Source organism: Muntiacus reevesi, chromosome 15 (assembly GCF_963930625.1).
Source record: "Muntiacus reevesi chromosome 15, mMunRee1.1, whole genome shotgun sequence".
NCBI classification, from domain to species: domain Eukaryota; kingdom Metazoa; phylum Chordata; class Mammalia; order Artiodactyla; family Cervidae; genus Muntiacus; species Muntiacus reevesi.
The window spans coordinates 29,044,142-29,068,828 of record NC_089263.1 but is presented as its reverse complement, the minus strand read 5'-3'; the positions used below and the strand labels follow the sequence as shown (position 1 = coordinate 29,068,828).

At 34.1% G+C, this 24,687-nt stretch overlaps 1 protein-coding gene across 1 annotated transcript in view; it reads right to left on the bottom strand.

The window, feature by feature from the left end:
- Positions 1-24,687, bottom strand: part of IREB2 (iron responsive element binding protein 2) — a 49,073-nt gene that overhangs the window by 9,975 nt on the left and 14,411 nt on the right. The window contains exons 3-18 of the mRNA XM_065905966.1: positions 21,731-21,896; positions 19,838-19,975; positions 18,737-18,955; positions 16,403-16,472; positions 15,737-15,920; positions 14,636-14,775; positions 12,287-12,458; positions 10,139-10,239; positions 8,344-8,460; positions 7,133-7,292; positions 5,925-6,060; positions 3,029-3,113; positions 2,527-2,683; positions 2,092-2,216; positions 311-415; positions 68-210 (exon numbers count right to left, since the gene is read on the bottom strand). Of these exons, the coding sequence (XP_065762038.1) occupies positions 68-210; positions 311-415; positions 2,092-2,216; positions 2,527-2,683; positions 3,029-3,113; positions 5,925-6,060; positions 7,133-7,292; positions 8,344-8,460; positions 10,139-10,239; positions 12,287-12,458; positions 14,636-14,775; positions 15,737-15,920; positions 16,403-16,472; positions 18,737-18,955; positions 19,838-19,975; positions 21,731-21,896 (2,218 nt within the window). The remainder of the gene's footprint in view (positions 1-67; positions 211-310; positions 416-2,091; positions 2,217-2,526; positions 2,684-3,028; positions 3,114-5,924; positions 6,061-7,132; positions 7,293-8,343; positions 8,461-10,138; positions 10,240-12,286; positions 12,459-14,635; positions 14,776-15,736; positions 15,921-16,402; positions 16,473-18,736; positions 18,956-19,837; positions 19,976-21,730; positions 21,897-24,687) is intronic.

Genomic DNA, 24,687 nt, shown 5'->3' with positions numbered 1-24,687 from the left:
ACCAGTAAGTGTCTCTTAATTAATAAGAAAGATAAAACACAAACAGCCTGTAACCCTACACACATACCCTCTGTTTGTCAAGTACTTAGCAGCCGCACTACTCCTAGCGATGCTTCCAGCAGGCGATATATGATCTGTCGTGACAGAGTCTCCCAGGTATAGTAAGACATGGGCATTTTCGATGGGCTGGAGTGCAACCGGCTCTTTGGTCTAAAAGGTAAAAAAAATGTTGAAGGCGTTTAGCTCTTCATGAGGTTTTTTTCAACTTCATAACAATTTTTTAAAGATTAAATAATAAAGCAGTACTTACAAGCTTATCAAAAAATGAAGGACATCTGATATAAGTAGATTTTAAATCCCATGGAAACAAAACTGAATCTGGTGCTTCTAAAGAATTCCACCGCTTATTTCCCATCTGTGAATATGGTTTTCATTGATAAACCAAAAGAAAGATAAAATGGAGTCAGAAAAAGAGGGCTATGAAAACGATCAAGAAAATTGAAACAGTACTTAAGCTAGAACAAAAAAAAAGAAAACAGGCCTCATCCATTTGGAAAGAAAGCCAAGATGGTGCATTCTACAAAATTATGACATCTTTGGACAGAAAGAATAAAATCTGCTCATCAAATGCCAGCAAACCAGATTTTCAGGAATACCCAAAGAAATAAATTTCAATACAAAGTGAATGCAAAAAACTTCACAAGAACTCCATAAAAGCCAAGATCTAAACATGTTGCTAAAGAGATTAAGTGTGTTTTGGGGGTATACTTTCAATCTTTAAGAATATTATCATGGAGAAAAACTTGCTTTTTTCAAAATATTTGTCTTATACCACTGTATTATTAGTCCTGTCTTCAAAGTATATTCAAAACTTTACCAATCACCACCTCCATTTGGTACCCCAAATGTTCCATGCTATTACCATTTTTTATTTTGGACTACTACATACAATAGGTTCTCCTGACTCTATTCTTCTCATCACCCAACCCTCTTGCCCCAAGGTATCTTCAATTTCAAGACAGAGCAACCTTTTTTGATTATGACACACCTGTTCCACAATTCCCAATGACTCCCCATCTCTCTTCTAACAGAGTAAAAGACTAACTTTTAATAATGGCCTACAATTCCCTATGTAATCTGGACATCATTTCCTATCTCCATCTTTCCTATTTCCTATATTCTAGTCACACACACTGCCTTCACTAGGGGTCCCTCCCTGAGGCCTTTTGCCTTTTACACCAGTCCCTCTCTCTACCTACTCAGTCCGCTTCTTTGTTTAGATATATGACTACCTTGTTTACCTCTTAAAAACTCTGCTCCAATGCCATGTTTTCAACTATCTCATATAAAACTGCAATCTACTCCTGAATTTTACACAATTGGTTCTCTTCACTCTGTTCTTTAATTTTCTACAGCACTGATTACTTTTTAACATACTGTATAATTTACCTAATTATTCTGTCTACAGATTACTATCTGCGTCTCCCCTTCAGAACTCTGTGTTTCCTTCACTGATGTATTCCAAACAGCTAGAAGAGTGCCTGGCACATAGTAGGGGCTCAATAAATATTTGTTAACTGACTAAATATCATTTTTGCTTTCATATTTATATTCTAAGTTCTTTTTAAAAAGTATGAAAAAAAAAAAAAGTATGAACACATTTATTTGCTTGCAGATGCACAAAACATCTCTAAAACAACGCTTAAGAAACTGACATAAACTTGCTGCCTTTGAGGAGGTAAAGTAGATGGCTAAGGAACGGGTGGGAGGGAGATTTCATTGCCTGCTCTTATTTCTTCTGAATTTTGAATCATGTGAATGGGAACAATAAACAATTTCTATGAAGTGTGTCCATGTTCAGGATGCCAAATATAAATGCTTGCTATATATTTCTAGTAAGTAAATAAAATCAATTCTGATACTCTGAAGTCTCTTAGATATTAGAGATTTCAGATATAAAATGACCATCACTCATTAAAAATGGTATATTCAAAATAATGTAATTTTAATTTTGATCCTATTCAGAAAGATGCATAAAGTAAACACACACTGCCACTTCACTAAACTATTTAAGAAACAAATGAGTCTTACCTCTATCTTCTCTTTTAATGCTTTAAACATGGATAATACAACATGTTCTTCCTCTATCTGATGAACTTCTTCTCGACTAGGCCAAATATCATGCAGGTAAATGTTCTTGCCAGTAGGGTCAGTACCTGGTTATTAATTTTTAACGTGAAATTCAGTATAAAAAGTAATTACATCAAAATGTTCACATCTTTTCAGACATATAGAAACCAAGCATATTATTCAACAGAGTGCTTCAGGTATAAGTAGCTGAAAAAACTGATTACTTGTATATTTTATATTCTTCATATGAATCAAAAATTAATAAGGCATGCACTGTGATAAGATTTCTTGAAATAGTTCAAAGAATGAATGGTCTTGGAAACACTTCAAAAATATAACTTTTGGGGAAAAAAGTATGTGCAGGGTATATATGGATACATATAAAGGAAAACATACCTAAAGGTTCTGTCTGGAAGTCTATATTCACTGTGCCTGCTATGGCATAAGCTACCACTAAGGGTGGAGAGGCAAGATAATTGGCACGAACACAATCACAAAGACGACCTTCAAAATTTTTATTTCCAGATAAAACCCCACAAGTAACCAAATCACCCTAAAAAAAAGGAAACAAAAACCACAAATATTCAAGAGATGGTACAAATCTGGATACTCATATATAAGCAATCGCAAAATATTATACTTCTAAGGACAAGATAACCAAAAGTATATTTCTAATTATTAGGCACAGAACTATCAAGCCTGTAAATAAACTAGAAGGAATTATTTCAAGGATCTAAAAATGATTTCAAAGAATCATTTTATGATTGATAGGTTACTTTTCTCAAGTGATGCAAGGACTATAGAAATATAAATACATCAATATGTATATGTGATAATTTAATAGTGAAATATAGTTAAGGAAAACCATTTGGATATCCTAGTGATCCACACAGTTTACCTGTTTTACTGCATTTAAAACTGCTTCTGATAAGGGTGCTGTATTTCCCACACATGTTGAACATCCATAGCCAATGATTTCAAATCTGCATTTCAAAAAATAAAATGTGATTGGGTAGAAAAATCACAACATTTTCTGGTAAAGAAAGAATCAGTCTTATCTTTCATTTCCATCACTGTAATAAGATTGTTGAAGAGAATATTAACAACACATGAACCTTCATCAACATGTTCATTTCACACCTCCTGAATAATCAAATCAGACTCTCAGTCATGCTATCTGTACTGAATGCAAACTTCTGAAGAGCCCTGATATTTAGGACTCACCCTAGTTAGACTTGGTTAACTAAATCTGACATAGAACTTATCACACTACACAAGAAAATTCTTCAAATATTACCTGCTAGGAATATAATGTGACCATTCAAAAAATGGATATTATACTTCCCTACAAAGAGGTTTAACTGTCAAATATCAAGAGAACCAGGGTGCAAAAATTTGACCAAGGGACCCAAAGAGGCACTGTAATTGGGTACTCTGATAGGAGCAATCTTTTAATCCCAACCAACTAAACCCAAGGAAAAGTACCTGACAAAAATACCAAGATGATATTAGGCTGGTGCAAAAGTAACTGAGGTTTCAGACTTTGCATTTTAAATCATTACAACGAGGCTTAAACACATCTTTATTAAAATCAAAATAGGAACAATTATACCAACACATTTTTGCCTATGAGAAATAAGTTGGTTCATTCCTGCAGTGTAAAAATCCATGTTTCAGGATTTGATGAACTCTTGGAAAGCATTTTCTGCATCCTGACGGTTGTGGAAACATTTTCCCTGTTAAAAGTTGTCAAGATGCTTGAGGTAGTGGCAGTCAGTTTGCGAGAAGTCAGGTGAATATGGCTGGTGAGGTAAAACTTCATAGCCCTATTGGCTCAACTTTTGAAGCATGTGGCAGGATGTTGTTGTGGAGAACTGGGCCCTTTATGTTGACCAATGCCAGCTGCAGGCGTTGCAGTTTTCATCATATCTTATTGGTTTGCTGAGCATACTTCTCTGATGTAATGGTTTCACCAAGATACAGCAAAGAGTAGTGGATCAGATGGGCAGCAAACCGCTAGTGACCATGATCTTTTTTTTCGGTGCAAGTCTGGCTTTGGGAAGTGCTTTGGAGCTTCTTCTTGGTCCAACCACTGAGCTGGGCGTCACTGGCTATTGTATAAAATCCACTTTTTGTCACATGTCATAATCCGATCGAGAAATGGCTTGCTGTGGTGTAGAATAAGAGAAGATGAATTTTTTTGATTTGCAGTCAGCTCATGAGGTACCCACTTGGCCTAGCTTTTTCACCTTTCCAATTTGCTTAAAATGCTGAATGACTGTAGAATGGCTGACGTTGATTTTTTTGGCAACTTCTCGTGCAGCTGTAAGAGGATCAGCTCCGATGACCTGCACTCAGTTGGTCACTGCCAACTTCCGATGGCCAGCCACTACATTCCTCATCTTCAAGGCTCTCGTCTCCTTCACACAACTTGAACCATAACTGCACTGCATGTTCATTAGCACTTACTGGGCCAAATGCACTGCTGATATTGCAAGTTGTCTCCACTGCTCTATAATCCATTTTGAGTAAGAAAATCGTTTGAATTTGTTTTTTGTCTAGCATCATTTCCACAGTCCAAAATAAACATAAACAGCAAGTAATAAGCCATTAGAAAAAAAAATGAAGCAAGAAATGAGCATTAAATGATGTATAATATAACCATATTTATTTAAGGATGTATTCCAATATTGAATGGCAAATTTCAACAATGCAAAAACTGCAATTACGTTTGCACCAGTAGCTGAAAAACTGTAGGTATAATCCTCAAAATTACTTCCAGCTATTTGAGTGCTGAAAAATTGATGCTTTTGAACTGTGGTGTTGGAGAAGACTCTTGAGAGTCCCTTGGACTGCAAGGAGATCCAACCAGTCCATCCTATAGGAGATCAGTCCTGGGCGTTCATTGGAAGGACTGATGCTGAAGTTGAAACTCCAATACTTTGGCCACCTCATGTGAAGAGTTGACTCATTGGAAAAGACCCTGATGCTGGGAGGGATTGGGGGCAGGAGGAGAAGGGAATGACAGAGGATGAGATGGCTGGATGGCATCACCGACTCGATGGACATGAGTTTGAGTAAACTCCGGAAGTTGGTGATGGACAGGGAGGCCTGGCGTGCTGCGATTCATGGGGTCGCAGAGTCGGACACGACTGAGCAACTGAACTGAACTGAACTGACTCTTCTAAACAAAGAAAAAAAACCTAAAACCTATCAGTTTTGCAAAGGAATTGATTTATGTAAGACAATATGTTCCATGATACACAGTGAAAACACTGCTAGCATCAATTATTTTTTTGAAGTGCTTAAGAAATATAAGAGAAGTTATTTTCTCCAACGTTCAGGGACAACTTAACCTATGCTTAATGGATCAAATAATCTCACAAAACCACAATTAAGACAATTTACTCATTAATAATGCACCCTATAAGATTTCACTCAGTTCTGAAAACTGATCTACATCAATCATAGAAATTATGCAGTACTGTTACCATCCCTTTTCCTGTCTGTCACTGTTACTTGTCACCATTGTTACCTGGCTTTACTTGTCTGTCTAGTGTTTCTTAAACTAGAGATCACATCTACTTGGTAGCCAACACACTGCCTTGTTGACTAAATACGCTCAGTAAATGACTGCTGAGTGATATGGCCTCAAGGATTTTCGGGCAATGGCAAGGGAACAAATAGAACCCTAAGTGTTTTTTCCTATCTCCGTTTTGCACATAAAAGGCCCTAACAAGTAGCTTCAATCACTGCTGAATACTAATATTAAAAAGATGGTAACCATCACTTACCCAAGCTTACTAAGATATGGTAATACTCCACTTGAACTGAGGTAATGTGTAACCATTCCACTGCCTGGAGATAAACTTGTTCTTATATAAGGTTTAACCTGTAGACCAGCTTCAACAGCTTTTTTAGCCAAAAGACCTGCAACAGCAAATAAACAAAAATTTACTATGGCAAAGTTTCTCTCCCTCTTTCCCTCATATTAAAGTAGGAAGTAAGAAAGGGTTCATTTTACAGGTAACCTCCAATATAGGTTAGGGTGAAAGTCTGAAATTCATAAAATTACTGTTATTATCCTGTCCATTTATTCTACTGATTTCATTTAAACAAAAGCTGTGGTAGATATACTAGTGCCTTTATGCTATAAATTGTTAAGATACAGTTGGATATCAAGGCATCATGCACACAAATGGAAGGATATATAATAATATCATGTACACATATAATATATACCATTAAATGAACCATTTTAAATGCTATAATCATAATGAAGAAATGGCAATTTAACATTTATTATACTTGATTTTATAAAATTAGTGAACTGTTCTATGCACATAGTTGATTTTATATTTCTTGACAATAATCATTTACTTCCTTTATATCTCAGTGGAATCTAGCACACTGCTATGGTAAATGTCTAGTAGATTATCAAGAGATTTGATAGAAAAAGCAGATACAACCTAAAACTCAGATACATAAGTTACAATGTTGAAAATTTACCGTCTTTGTAATAAAAGTAAAATTAATAAGATAAATCAGTCTTAGGCTCCTTTAGACCTAATTCAAACCTCAGAAAGGCTCTCAAAATCAAACACAGAGGACTTCCCTGGTGGTCCAGTGGTTAAGAATCCAGCTGCCAATGCAGAAGACATGGGGCTGATCCCGGGTCCTGGAAGATACCACAAGCTGCAGGGCAACTGAGCCTGTGCACCACAACCACTCAGCCTGCGCGCCAGAGACCATGCTCCACAAGAGAAGCCACTGCAATGAGAAGCCTGAGCACTGAAACTAGAGTAGCCCCTGCTCACTGCAACTAGAGAAAGTCTACATGCAGCAGTGAAGACCCAGCACAGCCAAAAAAAATAGATAAAAATCATAAAAAAAAGAAAAGCATCTTCAAGAAAACAAAATGAAGACACCTATACTTATGCATAATCTACAAAACAGAATGTGAACGTAACAGAAAACTGTATGGATATAAACCACAACCTACCTGCAGCAAGCATGACAGATGGATTGCAATTATTGGTACAACTGATAACGGCAGCAATGACCACAGATCCATGAGACAGCTTATATTCACTTCCTTCATAATGAATAGAGACGATATCATTTTGCTTTTCAGCTGCAATTTGGAAGCCTTTAAATCCAACCTACACAAATTTGCACATAAATATAAACTAAATATTCTTGATATGTATAGGAAAAAAAGAGGGGTAGAAGATTCTTGACATCTGATAAGTTTTGACTATTTGGGAGTGATGCTGAAGGTCCATGACTTTCAGTAGTTATAATCCAGTTGAAACATTAATTTGAATAATCGTGACAGGAGTCTGGTATTCCTAAGCTTTTATCTACTGAGTGAGTCCAGCCAACTACTCAGGACCCAGATTTTATTTGGCTTTGCTGTTCTTTATTCATTCCTAATTAACAGGAATTCTCAAAAGATGGTAAACATTTTTTCTTTGTTGACAATGTCCTTGAAGATTTGCTTTAAAAGATCCTTATGTCTACAGGTGTGTAGAACAGATGAGGCAAGATGGTAATTGTTTAAGGGAGGTACATGGAAATTCATTACACTATTTTATTCCTGTAAAGTTGAGTATTTTCCACAAAAAAAGGGAAGAAAATCAAGAAATTACAAGAGGCTCTGAAAATAAAGCCAACTATTAGTTCTCAGAATAGAGAAAGTGACAAGATTAAAGCCGTGATTCTTAAGACAGAAAGTACAAACCCCAAAAGTCAGAGGTCACCTGGTATTCAGTTATTTTATCAGACTTAAGACAGTCATTACAACAAAATAGTAGTTTTTTCCTAGTCTGGGAAATCACAAAAAGTCTAGAGCACTGCTGCCCGATGGAACTTTCTGTGATGATATAAATATTCAATTGTTATTTGAATGTCCAATACAAGAGCCATAGCTACATGAAGCTATTCAACTTAACATAAGGCTATAGTGACTAAGAAACTCAGTTTTTAATTAATTGAAATTTTTATTTAAATATACCCAATCAACCTCTGGTCCTAAAGTGAAATCTGGGAACAACCTCATGAGATGTCTGACTTACATTTTGGACAGAGGAAGAGTGAGCTGCTAGTGTGTGCCATAATATATAAAAATATAGCAGTAGATTGAGTTCATAGATCATCCTGCTAATTCCTGAATACTTAGCACAAAGTGTACTGACAAATAAGGTAATCTACCTTTTCATTTAAGCAAGCTTGGAAATCACTTTTCATATCTGTCAAAGCAACTCTATCCTGAGGTCTCTTTGGACCACTGACAGATGGAACTATTGAATTCAGATTAATCTGGATCACCTAGGAAATGAGAGAGAAGGAGAAAAGGAATTAGAATTCATTAGTACAGATTCCAACTTGAGTACTGCTTTCTGAAGCAGAACAAGTATATTCATATTTGTTTTAATGTAATGTTTTAATGATGACATACACTCCCAAGAAATAAATACATTAAAACCTAATTTATGAAATATATAAACATTTGCTAAAAGACTAGTAGACCAGTATGCAAACTACTGCAACACCAACTGTATGGTCTACATAAAAACTTTTGTTTCTCAAATGTTTTTCCCCCCACAAAGATAACACTGTCTTCACAGATGCCTTATGATAAAATAGATGCTTGCACCAGCTGTCACTTTATTGTTTCTGATCCCCAAATTCATCCTTTGCCTACTCTGTGATAACATGGGTAGCCTTGAAAAACATTTTTCTGTTCTCAGCTTGCATGATGTTAAGTCTGGTCTACAGAGGGTACTGGGGGGATAGTAGAAAAAGGGATTTGCTAATCCTGGTTCTAGTGTGTCTAGCTAGCCAGGCGCCTGCAGACCATGTTTTTATTCCTTGGTTTAAAAAAAAAAAGAAAAAAAAAAAAAAAGAGTCATATTTTATAAAAATCCCACCTCCAAGCTAGGTTTCTGTTAAATATCTTCCAGTATTTCTACCATTTTCCAACTTACATTTCATTTGGTATAATAAATTCGAATTAAGTTTCTCTTCACTATGGCTTTCATCATTATTTAATAGCCCTGTTTATTCTGGTTCATCACAACTGAAACATCTGCTTTTTTTACACCTTTGTTTCACGGACCCAGGTGATCCTAATCTGTGTTTTTAGTATGTGAATTTCTCTTGAAATGAACATCCTGATGAATTTTAATTCTATTTCTTATCATATGCTCAAGTTTTTTAATAGGCAAATTTATCCCATTTCACTATACCACCAAAAATTTTCCTTTAATTATGTCTCTTTAAAAAAAATGTGGACAAAGCACTAGAGTCAATAAACAGGGCAGAAAGGGACCAGAAAATAATCAAAGAAGTTCAAAGATTTACCCAACTGTCCCACAAATTCAATTCCGATGGGGTCTATCCAGCATTCAATATACCTATATATATTTATAGGTATATTGAATGCTGGATAGAAAAATTTATTTATTATTTATTATTTATTATTTATTATAAATTTATTTATTAAGAAAAAAAAAGCTAAATGAGACAATGGATTTCCCAACAAAAAAGAGCTTAATAGTTAACCATACCAATTATAACACCAAGCTGATTTAGATCCCTGACATACTTTTAGAAAGTGAATTTTATTAAAACTTTCCTGCAAGTAAATTCTACCTACCTCAATAGAAATTTCCAACAGAGAAACATTTGCTTAGACTATAAAGATATCTTTAACATTAAAGGCCATGTAACTATCTTCTTAGACAGTTAATAATAGTTATCATTTATTGAGTACTTACTATGTTCTTAAAACTGTTATAATGAATTTGCATTTAACCTCTTAAAAATCCTATGAGATAGATACTATCTTCATATTTCAGAGATGAGGAAACTGAGGCAAACAAGCTACAAAAACTACCCAGGGTCGCATAGCTGGTAAAGTCTTAAAGCTGGGATTCAAACCCAGGAGGACAGGCTCTAGAATTTACAGTCTTAACTACTATTAGGTGGGTTATTTTGTAGATACCTGGGAATATTCAGGTTCTCCTGAATTATCTTGCTCATTTCGAAACAATTTCACAGCTTTAAGGTATGCTTCCATTGACTCGAGTTTGGCTTTGTCAAAACCTAAAAAGATGATTAAAACAATAGAAATCCTGTCAGGAATTTCTGAATCTTTGGGGATAAGGATGCTGAATTTCAATGATGACTAAGAAACAAACGTTACTTATAATTAAGCACTCAGAAAAGATTTCTTTACAAATTGATAATATTATAATTACAATATTGATAATATTACAAATTTATAATAACAATAGCAAAAATTTTACTCTTCATGAAAACTCTACTTTATAAAATACATATCAGAAGCCCCTTTTAAAAGTTACTCAATCACTTTGGTGGTCCAGTAGCTAAAACTCTGTGCTCCCAATGCACGGGGCCCAGGTTTGATCCCTGGTCAGGGAACTAGATCCTGCACACTGCAACTCAAGATCCTGCATGCTCTAACTAAGTTCCCCCAAAGCCAAAAAAATAAATATTTTTAAAAAAGAGCTATTCATCACAGAAGATAAAAAATACTGAGCCAGTTATATAAACTCACAAAAATACTGTTTGCAAGAGAAAATCCAGTAATGAAATTGAACATAATAAATTACTATCCATCGTGAAAGATGAAATTCATTACTTTCCCTAAACAACAAACAACATTAGTGTACCAGTCAAAATGAAAGAAAATAGTAAATGAAAGAATAGTTTTAGAGAGCAGAGAGATTTAACAAGATCTTCCAAAAATTAAAATAAATTAGATGTTAAGAATAAAAGTTTCTAATTAAATATTTTGGTCGTTATCCATAAGCCTGATGAAAAGTAACTGTGGCAGATTATATTTTCCAATTATTGCCACAACAATTTATATCCCAAGATATATGTTCTCTTACAATGTGACAGAGGCAGAAAATATGTTCATTCCCCAAATGCAGGCAATGTGATTTCTAGCTGGCTAATGCACCCTCTTCCTCCCTCCCAACCCTCCTCTCTCAGGTTACTAACCCTTGAAAAGCCACCATGTGAGAAAGCCCAGATTACATGCAGAAACCACATGGGGTGTTCTGGCTGACAGTCCCAGCCAAGTTCCCAGCTGACAGCTAGCATTCACTGCCAGACATGCAAGTGAACAAGCTTTCAGGATTTCTGGCCCTGGTTTTTTAAGTCTTACAGCTGAGGCTCCAGACATCATGAAGCAGACACAAGCCATTCTGGCCGTGCCTTGTCTGAATTACTAACCCACTGAAACTATGCAGCATAAATGATTATTGCTGTTTTAAGCCACTAGTTTTAGGACAATTTATTACTCAGGGATAGTCACTACTACATTAACTCATATTAATGTGAAGAATGAGGCATTTCTCTCTTGAACCATTCTACAACCCAAAGAACGGTTTAGAGAAAACGCTGCATTCTATGAGGACCATTCCCTCCAAGGTTTCAAATGACCAGCCATCCATTTTGCCATTTGATTCAATCCACCCCCAAACTGAATACTAGAACATATCTCCCCAATATACTTACGAGTAGAGATTAGTATCAACAGTTTAGTAATGACCTCTTGAAAAATAAATAGACTAACTTTTAAAGAACAGGAGTCTTATAAAACCAACACATTCTTGTTTTGTACGTATTTTCTATATTAAATGGTCAACAGAAGAGTGGTCAAAGTTCCCAGTCAATTAGGCTATAGTAAGAATTTGGAAACTGTAACCCTATGCTGTTTTTCACAAAATTAAGTGCTGCTTATTCTTTAGAGAGAGCACCGGTTCTCAAATAATCTTGTCTTGTGACTCCTCTCTTCCTGGATGTAGAAGACAGCACGGTGAACATGGGAAAGCATGACTTCCATTAAACTGCAACGTCTGATCACTAACAGGGTGGAGGTATCCATTATTATGTGGAAAAAGTGAAGCAAAGAGCAGCATTCTGAGTAATTTCTCTAAATTGTTGTAATGACTCTACTCACAGTGGACTTAGAGTTTGAGGACACAACACTCTTTAAGCACATCTGGTGCAGTTTATTTCAAACTTGCTATTTCAAAATAAGATTATATCATGAACATTAAGTAACATGTACAAGGTAGTAATTTATTGTAAAATATTTCCTAGTGATCTTACATCTTACCTGTATGTTCTAAATGTTTTAATGTCACATTGTCAACAGGGAAAAAGCTGAGGATAGCACCATATTCTGGACACATGTTTGCTATTGTAGTTCGATCTACTATAGATAATTGTGAAACTCCACTTCCAAAAAACTCAACAAACTTTCCAGCCACTCCTACTTGCCTGAGATGCTATACAAAGAGATAGATAGAAACACATACAAAATTAGCATGGATTCTCTGAAAACCATAAAATCTAATTTTTAACCCATTACTAGTGACAGTTAAGGAAAGAGGTCCTCCGTTATTTTTATGAAACATCAACTCACTCTGGTTTTCCAGCTAAAGGCAAACAGTCAATAGAAGAATGGTCCAAAGTTACTAGTAGGACTAAAAAAAGGCGCTTAAGAATTCAAAATGTCTCTGAAATCAGGGTATACCATAGACTCTACTATGTATCTGCTAACTGGCAGTCTTCTTTTTTTTCTTAGCAGCACATAAAACAACAGTTCTTCTAGCCAATGAAGGCATCTCAGATTTAGTGAAATATTAATATACTGATGAAACTGTGTATTTAAATTTTAAAAATTAGATACTGCTATAAAGATTCTTCAAATTCCAAATACTGGTCCAAATATATACAGCATCATTAATTATAGGTAAATTTCATTTTGATAGAATTTAACATGTGGCTTCAAACTTAATTCCTTCTAAAATTATTTTTCTTATTACTAAGCAACCAAAACAGCTACCCACCTTTTCTGAATTGTAAAATGGTTGCATAATGGTATAGGGAGTGTGCCCAGGACAATGACTAAGGATGAAACAACATTCAATCTATGAATAACATCAAGTTCTAACATTTTAGAAGTGCTAAGGATCATTTAATCCTAACTTTTTTATGAATGCAAAAACTCAACCCTAAAAGAAAGATTTTTATTTTCACTGTTTTATTTTTGAAGATAAGAGCAACACAGATTAGAAATACCAAGTCAAATGCTGCTTTCACCAAGTTAATGAGGTACCACAATATACATTTTGAAAAACAATGATCAATTCTATAAAGATATGACTAGAACAGGATCTCAAAAAAGGGACATAACACTCAAAAAGGTATGCACACATATAGACTTAACTTTCATTATCAATAAGCAAAAATGTCTAAAGTAGATGTATAACACTGTTAAGAAAAAATATAGCCAGAGGAATCTAAAAAGCAGCATTAGTTTTCAGGATATGCAAACGAAAAGAATTGATTTTTCTAAAAACATAATGGGCTATTCCTTTCCTTTAGGAATAATCCTTCAATTCTCAATTTAACTTCTCGATCTTTTGTTACCATACACTGAGAATCAATCATTTCTGCAAGATGTCAATTTTTTTTCTAATTAGGGAAGAAGGATCAATATTAAATGGTGAGAAGGAGGCAATACCGTTTCCTTTCCCTGCGGAGTATTCTAAAAGCCTTCAGCCCAGAAATCTAACCAAAAATGCTGAGACTCTGGGATCCAAATATGAATTCTATTTGGAACATTTGCCAGTTTCCCTCATTTAATGAAATGGGACTTAATAATAACAATAAAGTTAGTGAAAATGAAATTGGGGTGGAGAGTTACAAATTATTGTCTTTAGGAAACCCTGGATTACATGTATTAAACACATGCAGCCAACATTTTAAAAGTTCAGAGAAAAAGTTTCTATATAATATTTTAATTTCTTTTTATATTGAAACAGTCGATTTATAATGTGTTAGTTTCAGGTGTATGGAAAAGTGACTTTATAAAAATGTTAAAACAGTCAATAGAAAAATTTGACACTATTACACTTTTACCCATAGTTTTTAGTACTAGATAATACAGTAATAGTTTCTAGAAGACAAATGATTCAACTAAATATTAAAGGAGATGCAATTAGACATTTCCCAAGTGTGATTTTTTAAAATTCAGGTAGGCGACAAGTATTTACTGAGGCTATAAGGCATAATGGTTGAGTATGGACTGAAGAACCTGACTGCCTGGATTAGAATTCTTGCTCTATACTTAATATTCAACCCTATGACCCTCTGGTTAAGTCACGAAAACTTACTGTGTCTCACAATTAAAATGAGGATAGTAACAGTACCAATCTCATAGGCTTGTAACGAAGAATAAATGAGTTAACACTTCAAGTGGACAATGACACAACAAACTGCTTTGTACTTACCAGTATAAAGTATTACTAAGATGACAACTACGATGACAAAGCTAATAACAACACCAGAGTGCTGAGAATGAGGTGATAAACTGAAATACCTGCTCTCATGGAGCTCTTCTACTTACAAAACAAAATCAGGTCCACTGAGTTATACAGCTAGTAAAATTTTAGCTTACCTTTGTAATGCCAAGAACAACATCTATCGATGTAACAAAAGGATTCGATGAACCAGTTAATTCACATCCAACCACCTCTGGTAAAGTAAGAGAAACTGGCAGGCCAAGCATAACTGCTTCTGTTTCAATGCCTCCAACCCCTAATGTAATAAACACAGGTATATGAGTATGGCACATTTAAAGATAAGTTATCTTTTCAATATCTAAATCTCTAGTGTCTCACAAGTTTGTCTTAACACAGTACCTTACACAGAATTGCTATAATGCTAGCATTGTAGATATGAAACTCAAGTCCTCTCAAAAGAATGACTTCACTCACAAGATTGAAAAAATTTTACTTTTACCATTATTTTAAATTCAGAAAACACTTAGTATCTACAATGCTAGGTACTGTACTATGCTCAAGATACAGATATGAATAGAACCCAGCCCCCATCAACCTCAAGGCACTAAAAGCCAACAATTTAAAAACCTGTAAAAGAGTGAGTGTGCTCTGAAAGAGCACAAAGCCATGAGGTGTGAAAGCACAGCCTACTCAGGGAAATCAACAAGCCTTTAAGATGTGTTTGGGTAAATGGCTAGGGGCGCCATGTTGCCAAGGACCCTATAAAAGACGTGAAGAAATTTGGATTTATAAATAAGGCCAGGAAAAGCCACTTGAAGGACTTTCAACAAAGGAGTAACCACACTGCCTTCACAGACATCATCATCATTGGAAAAGTGGAAGTGTCTGTCGCTCAGTCCTGTCCAGCTCTTTGCAGCCCCTTGGACTGTAGCCCACGAGGCTCCTCTGGCATGGAATTCTCTAGGCAAGGATCCTGGAGTGGGCTGCCATTCCTTTCTCCAGGGGATCTTACCAACCATCATCACTAATCACTCCACAAATGGAAGTGCTGTGCTGGTCACAGTGCACATTTCTTTTCATAAATTCTCTCTTATGCCACACTGTCCACAAACACTTGGATTTAATTTTTGTTGTTAACTGTTATAGGTGAAAAAACAGCCTCAAATAGGCTATAAAGACCCTGCTATTTACGTTCTTTTATAATGTTCCTGACATCCTCTCTCAAAAGAATTAAATGTATTTAGTCATTTACTTACCCCACCCCAGAATCCCCAAACCATTCACCATGGTTATATGAGAATCGGTGCCAACAACACTGTCTGGGAAGAGGAGGTCCTTCTCTTCAAAAACCACTCTCGACAAATACTCTAAGTTTACTTGATGAGCCATTCCGGTTCCAGGAGGGATTACAGCCACATTCTTAAAAACTCTTGAACTCCACTATATTTTATTCAAATTTAAGAAATCAACTGTTAGCATATATCTGAATTCAGTTCACAATTAACATATAAATATTGACATGGAAAATATTTTACCAATTTCATTATGGTCAAAGTTTACAATACATAAAAGCAAATATGCAGATACTAAACCTACAAGTATTCATTTTGCAGATTATTCAAACAAAGTCAAAGAATAATGTTCTAACAGTCCAGATAAACAGTAGCTTTCAACTATGTTCCAAGGATTCTCAGGGAGAGAAAAAGGGGAAGGCTCAAGTAGAAGACTGCAGGCTCACCTGAACTAGAGCCACTGTTTTAATATTTTATTATATACTAGGGTTTCTGATTAAGATTTTATTTGAAGGAAAAAAGTAAAAAAGGGTTCTACTGATAATATTTAAAAATTTCTGGTCTAAAGATATTGTACCTTTCAATATTTTATAAACTTCTATTAAAAAATTTCCCCCAAATCATTTATACCTTGAAAAATTGAAGCCTCTCTCGATTTCTGCCAAATTCTACTTCTTGATTTTTTAATACTGTTTCAGGTCTAAACAGAAAAAAAAAAACTGGCATTAACGGTATGTATTATAGAAAAGAGCTGTCTTTGTGTCTAAGTCTTCATTTTTATGTACTTACATACAAACACATTTTTAAAATTCTAGGAATAGTGATTTACTAGACTTTTCAGAATCATTATTTTCAACAATGAAGTTCTGCTTTAAATAAGATCAGAAAGCTATTGCAAGGACTTAATATTTAAGCCACGTCCACACCAGTGTCCCAAACTGTACTTCATATGCATCGCTGTTTGACTAAAATATTAAAAGTAGCATGGTAAGCTTTGTTGGATTTTCTAGTGCAAGAGTAGTTACTTTAATGAATATACAATAAGCACATATGTTTCCACCCACTTGACGCTTATGCCACTTTAACTAGGAGATGATTGTCGATTATCACTATGCGGCAGTGACAAACAATATCATTTTATAAGCTTAAAAAGAGTTTTGGGAAAAAATCTTGTATTCATCCCATCCCAAATGAAAGGTTCGACTTTAAGTTGCAGTTTAGTTTACATGGATTATATTTTACATAAATTATCTAAACTAAGAGATAAAAACAATTCACTGCCAAGCAGTAAACATACTGCCATTTTTAGGAAGCTATTTTTATCTAATGGATATTAAAAAAAAAAATGATTTCTAACAGCTTTAAGTTGTTTATTTCATCTGCCAGCTGGTGATTTAAGTGTTGACTAGAATATCAATATAACCTAAATTATACATGTCCTCCAGGGTCCAGATAATTATAGTTGTTTAATTGTCAACTTTTTTAAAAACAAAGATTAATAATTTATTGCTGAGTGATCATCTGAAGCCACAGCACATCTTAATGAGATTTTTCTTAGGACCTCAGGGAACAAAGCTTTCTAGAGCCACTCCAATTATTTTACCTTTCCATAGTACATGAAAGCTACAAAGTACCATACAAACATTTATTAGCTCATAACCTGACTCCAAATTAAGCAGTGATTTCAAGTGCCAGATGTATGCTCTGAACTCTCTACCCCGCCATTTTTTGTCTATAATTAATACTTCACTGATGCATTAAAGCACGTGAAAAGAGTTACTATTTTCATACAGCCAGAGACAATATCCAGTCTTAATATTTTGCAATTTAGAGTCAAAATTAAACAGAAATGTTATACCAGATTGGATTTTTAGAAATAAAAACATACCACCTTAGGGCTTCATACCATTTATCAAAAGATAACCAAGAAAAATCAATGATTTTTTGAATTATACATTTTCCTTTTCAGAAAATTAATTTCTAAACAAGAGACATCAATCTCAAAAGTTCAACAGTCCCTAAAAACCAGGACAATTAGGTAAGAGGAATAGAGTACTTACATAGAACTGACATAGCAAAGGACCCACAGATTATACTCAATTCTTAGGAAGAGCACCTGAGGTCACTTAGAACCCAAGGTTTTATAACAATACTGAGCACAAAACAGGGACCCACCTAGAACTTGAAAGAGCTAATTTAGGGACAAGTGACTTAAATGTTACTATTTGGCACTTATGATGAAATATGTGTTCATAATATCCTTAACCTATACATTAAATTTGCTAAATTTTTTAAACTTGAAAAAGTCTAAGTTATTTTTAACTAACCTTTAAAAGATCTGACAGTATAATAACAATGGGACAAACATAACTCTCTTTAAGACTTTGGAAACTTTATAGTATATGAAAACACATCACAGAGCTTTTATTACTTTGAAAAAATTACACAGTAAGAAATTTAACAAACTCTTAAGGATAGGATTCTTTTCCAGGCTGGCTGGTTTACTACTTTCCATGGTACGATTTAGGAAACTGCTTATCTAAAACAGCTCATTAAGTCTGTGACATGTGATAATGATAATATTCTTAAAACAGAGAATAAGAAATCTCCTAGAAGGAAAATAAAGCTAAAAATATAAGTAGGGATTTCTACAAAAGAAATGTGAATGAATAATGAGCATGGGAATGAATTGTATAAATTCACTAAAATAAAAAACTCAGCTTAAGATATTTCTCTGCCTACATTAGTTATAAAATTAAATATATTTTTAGAAAATTCTTAAAGTTTTCTTCTGAAGAAACAGAAAGATTACGGTATTTGGAGACTACAATTTTAATTATCTTTGCTTCTTTCAGTACAACAGGAAGCACAATAAATATGAAGGCAATGTAACTGGAATTAGGAGGAGAAGGAAAACTGAAAAATAACTTGGCACTAACAAATATTTTAAAAAACATCTCATACTCAGGCACTGGTTGCAAATGAAAAGGACATAGGATGGGTGTGTTTTCAATCTGCGAAGAAAATTTTCCTGAGTTTCGGCCTAGTTCTCCAGAATCACACGACCCTCGGCAGGTAGCCTGGCCTCTGCAGGGAAGCTTCTTAGGCTGCACTCTAAGCGGAGAGAGCTTTCCTGCTTTCTGTAGGTCACCACCTCCAGGATTTGGAGCATTCTGTATTGCACTATCATTCCAAAAAAAGAGACAAAATAAAACCATTTAAAAGTGAAAGAAATTCAGCGCTTCAAAAAGCACACACCAGCAATGCTATCTGGAAGTAACAAATGAATGTTATTCAAAGGTTAAAGTACCATTTAAATCAGGTTTCAAAAGCAAATCTCAGATTACAAGAAGAAGGAAGGGAGTTAATTTATGACGATTAAAAAAATAATTCTAAGTGCCCATTAAAATCATTTTCCTACAATAACTTTTGGCAAGTAGAGAAACTGATCTTTTCCCCCATCTAACAACTTAAAAGAAGCTCAGAGCCAGAGTTTAACCTGGCAGAAGTTTTAATAAATTGTCTTATTCCATTACTTCAGGGAAACTAAATAAACTGGTGCATGAAAACATAATCATGTCTTCTCTAGTTTGACTTTGATCAAAAGGATCATTTTAATATAAAAAAATTTATTTCAGTGGAAGGAAAATACAACTGTAGTAAGCTAAGTATTTCCAATCACCAATTTAATATAATTAAAGACATCCATGGCTCATATCTTTAGAGTCTCTCTGGAAGGGAAATTAAAAATCAAAAAGGAAATGAAGGTTTTATTCAGATACTCACTCTGAAAAGCAGGTTCCAGGCTTATACATTTCTATAAAAATGGCAGCAAAATATACAAAGAGGAAAATCACTTTAAACTCAGACTTAGTTAAACATAAATTTACCGATACATCAATTTTCACCAGTTTTTCTTTTTGTATGTTAGTCAGTACTAAATGTTGCAAACTTTACTCTGGCACAAATTATCTTTATTCCCTTTCCTGTATACCATATACTCCTAGTGGACTGGCTGGCAGTCAATTTGCATGTCTGTTTTTATAAATATCCGTATTAAAGTACCATTTGTTGAAGTCAATTTGCAAGGAATGGTCAACCGTGAGATCTGTTGGACAGGCAGGATGGACTTTCTTAGGGTCACCTCCAAGAATTTTCACTGCCTCCCTCATAGCAGCAAAATCCACCATTGCCGGTATTCCACTAAAAAATAAAGAACAATTAACTTCTAAGTCTTCTTTTATATATGCTCAAGTAACCAATATGCATTTATTCATTTTTAAAAAGTATCCTTTTAGCTTGCATTCATGTTTGATAATGTATCCAAAGTTATATGTAGCCTAGTTTAATGAGAATATTAAATACTATCTGAGAACTTGAGTGCTAAAAGGTAATGTGCCAAAGATAATACAACAGATGATTCTTAGAGGCATAAGGGAACTTCAAGGAAACTGCTGGTGGAGTCCTTTTTCTTGTCTTGAATTTTAAGATATCCGACCCCTTTTCCCCAGCTCCAGCCCCTTCACTCCCAGTGCCTTGTCTCCAAAGTTATTCACTAAACATAGGAATCTACAGATAGATCTGTATCTGCATACATATCTCCAGCCAACTATATAACAAGCATTTACCAAATGACTTTGAGGTGCTAGACACCAATGGTACAAAGCTAAATAAATAAGGGAGAGTAACTGTTCTCAAGGAATTTGTAGGAAAGATACAGTAGCAATTACAGAGGAGTATCATAAATACTACAGTAGCAGCATACACAGAGAATTAGCATACTAACCAGATTCGGCCAGTGGGTAAAGAAAATGTTCTTATTTGTCTAGCTAACTCCTACACCTCCTTCAAAACTCAGCTAATGGTTAAGTCTTCCAATAAATAATCCTTGGACACCTAAATTAGGCAAAGTCTTTCAAGCTATGGTAAAGACCTCAGACTTTATTCTAAGTGTGATGGAAGCCAGATGGAGAATGGAGGAATGATATGACCTTTATCAACATTTTTTAGCCAAGTCACTTCATCTACTGCAAAAAGATAAAACTATCCATTCCAAGTGCAGAAACGGGGATACCTGTTCAGAGACTATTATAGTCATAGTCCAGGTAAGTGAGAATGGGGTTAGAATCAGAACAACGGAGGTGGAGATGGTAAAAAGCATTTGGATTCAGGATATGTACTTCAAAGGCAGAGCTCACAGAACCTGCTGAAAGACTAGATTATGTATGAAGGAAAAAGAGAAAGCAAGGTTAACTTCTAGATTTTTGCTCTAAACAGCATCATTCACTATGACAGAAAAAAACTTGAAAAGGAGTAAATGAGAGGGCTGGGCAATGACATTTAGGATATATTAAGTCTGAGCAGCCTATTGGGATGACAAGTAGGCAGTTAGGTAGAAGTAGTTTTTAAAATAAAAGGCTACAGGAAAACAAGCGTCTAATTTTTTAAAAAAACTTTTTATTTAGCATTGGAATAGAGCCGATTAGCAATGGAGTGAACAGTGAAGGGATATATATATATAAGTGTGTGTGTGTATATATATATCCATTCTCCCCCAAATTTCCCTCATCCAGGTTACACATAACACTGGGCAGAGTTCCATGTGCGATACAGTAGGTCCTTATTGATTATGCATCTCAAATATGGCAGTGTGCACATGTCCATCCCAAACTCACTATCTCTTCCCCTTAGCAACTTTAAGTTTGTTCTCTAAATCTGTTGGGTCTGCTTCTAAGTTCATTTGTATCCTTTCTTTTTAGAGTCCACTTATAAGGGATGTCATGATACTTCTCCTGCTCTGTCTGACTTACTTCACAAGTAAGACAAATTGCTTTAGTTTAGAAAAGGGAAATTTTAAAATTTATAAACTAATCTTCCCAATTAAGAGACATCTGGGAGTATGATTCTAGAAAGAAAACACTCTGAAAATTCATCATGAAAAATAATCCTACTACTCACGTAAAATCTTGAAGAAGAACACGGGCAGGGAAAAAGGGCACTTCAACATTGCTTTGTTTGGTTTTCCAGTCTAAAATGTTCATAACATCTTCCTTTTTCATTAAAAAGCCATCACAATTTCGCACAGCAGCTTCCAACAGGACCCGTATTGAGTAAGGCAGAACATCTGATTCAAGAGAAAATATTACTATTAATAAAGGAATAATCTTAACTACATATTTTAAAAATTATAATAGCAAAATGTCAGATAAAGACACAGATATATTGTTTCTCAATTTAAAAAATTTTAGTCAATAAGAAATAAGGATTTGCTATAGAGCACAGGGAATTATATCCAGTATCATATAATAAACTACAATGGAATATAATCTGAAACATACATATAACTGAATCACTCTGTGTATACCTGAAACCAACAAAATACTGGAAATCAACTATACTTCAATACAAAAAAATTTTTTAGTCCAGTAAACAGGAAGTGAAACACCATTCTTGTTAATGTGAGGCTTTCTATAAATCTGACTTTCCTGTATGTAAGCTGAGGCCCTGAAAAAGCAGAGATAAAGCCTTCACCTATACTTTAATAAAATAACTGAAAAATTAGTTCATTAAAGAAAAACTTTACACAAGAGCTGCACTAACTTGGGCATATAAGATTGACAAATACTTAATTCTGGAAAGACACAGAAAAACTGAAAAGCACAGATAATTACAATAAATACAATAATGAAAACATTCCAATTATGTTAAAGAATGGCTAAATAGTTTGTAATAAATTTAAGAGAATCTTCATCAAAAATAGTTAAGGTTTAAAAATAAATCAGGGTGCTTAGGTGAGCAAAATTCACTTTATGAAAATTGTCATTTAACTCTTGATTACTAGTTTAAGGATACTATAGAGAAATAAATTTCAATATTTAAAAAATATTTTATCATATTAAATTCTCACACCAGATTTTGCCACATGAAAGTATTTCCTTAGGACTGAAAGGAAAGACTGAATCAGTATGAAATTAAGGAATTATGCTAAGTCATGGTAACCCACACAATAGATTACTATGCAGCTGTTTAAAGGAATGATAATCTCTAAATGCTAAGAAGTGATCTCCAGACTATATCATTAAGAGAAAATTAATGCAGAACCATGTTTATAATATATACCTTACCTTTACAGTAAGAATAAAAAAGCAAGTTTAAGAATATAATATTAAATACAAAATTAAAAATTATATAATTTTAAATGCATTATATATCATTTAAAATATTATATATTAAAATATAATAAAGTATACCCCTCTCCAGAAAGAACAATGAAAAGATAAACTAAAAAACCCAGTATATATTCCACACAATATTTTGGTTCCATCTACCTAGTGGGACATATACTAAGGGCAAAAAGATCCACAAAGAAAACAAATTATATTCAGTCATTAATATTGATATGTGCAATTTTGAAATTCTCATATATATGAGAAGAAAGTAAAAAGTTACTTTCTTTTTACCAGTGTTACTATGGTTGGAAACCAAGATTTAAGAGTAATGACACAAGTGTAAAATCAGAGTAGCTAAGTTAAAAAAAAAAAGAAAAAACCTTACATTTAAATTTGTATCATCAGTACAAATTCATGATTATTTCTTTAAAAAGAACATGTACTGCTTACCTCTGATCAATGAAAATGCCTAAAATGATGACAATCCAATAGTAATGAAAAGCTAGCAACTCAACCTGCTGTTTCTAAATACTATTTCCCATTAAAAAAAAAAAAAAGAGTTCCTTGCAGAAATGATTGGTTCCATATTTGGGAAAGGACATGCACAAAATGAGCCTGGAACATTTGGTGTCAGAAACCAAAGAAGTTATCAAAAACTAACAGGTACACTAATGAGTCAATATGAGCAATAAAATGAGCAATGACTGTAACACATCAAAATATATCAAATATATAAATAGCCCTTAGTTCATAATGACTCTTTTGCTACAGAGCATACTCTGAAAACTGACAAAGAGGGGAAAATAAATCATTAATCCCATCTTTCCTGATTTCAAGTAACAAAATAGTTAAGAAGACAAAGTTTCTTGTAAAAGAAGAATTACAGCTAATAAAAGTAGAAGGGCAGTGATACAATTAGAAAAATCACCAATGTGAAGCATCTAACGAAACAGTAGATCTATACAAGGATTGTAAGTGGATGATAAAATCATGAGGTAATATATGAATGGGGAACTTATAATGGATGGATCAAACTGAGAACAATTATACCCAACTCAGCATCACCAAAAGTAGGACATTACAGATGTTAAATGCCTCTTGATTTAACAAGAAATTTAAGCCCAACTATGAAATGTTCTTTGCAAAAATAATACAAACATAAATAAACCTGAATCTAATCAAACATCCAGTTACCAAGAAACATGGGAGATAATATGACAATTAAATGAAACCATGAAGAAGCAATCAAATCTACAATGTAGTACACTCTACAGAACATTTTTCCAACAAAAAAATGGCATGGAAAAGGGAGAGAGAATGAATACTTTGATTAAAAGAGATTTAAGAAACACAAAGACCAAGTGCTATGTGTGGATCCTATTTGGATACTGTGTGAATAAACCAACATTTATATACTTCTTATATAAATATATAGGAATATATTTATACAGTTATATAAGAATATATTTACACTAGGGAATTCACATTAAACCAGAGAAATGTGATTATGGACTGGGTTTTAGAGCATAGTAAAGAATTATTGTTAATTTTGTTAGTTACAAGTCCTTTCTTACATCAGAGATATATACTGGAGTATGTTTACAGATTTTAAAAAATGGTGGAATATTTGAAACAAAAGATTGACAAATGTTGATAAATGACTGACAAACACATGCTGGGTTATTATACTATTTTCTCCCTACTTTTATGCTTGAAAATTTTAACATACATACATTAAAGCATAAT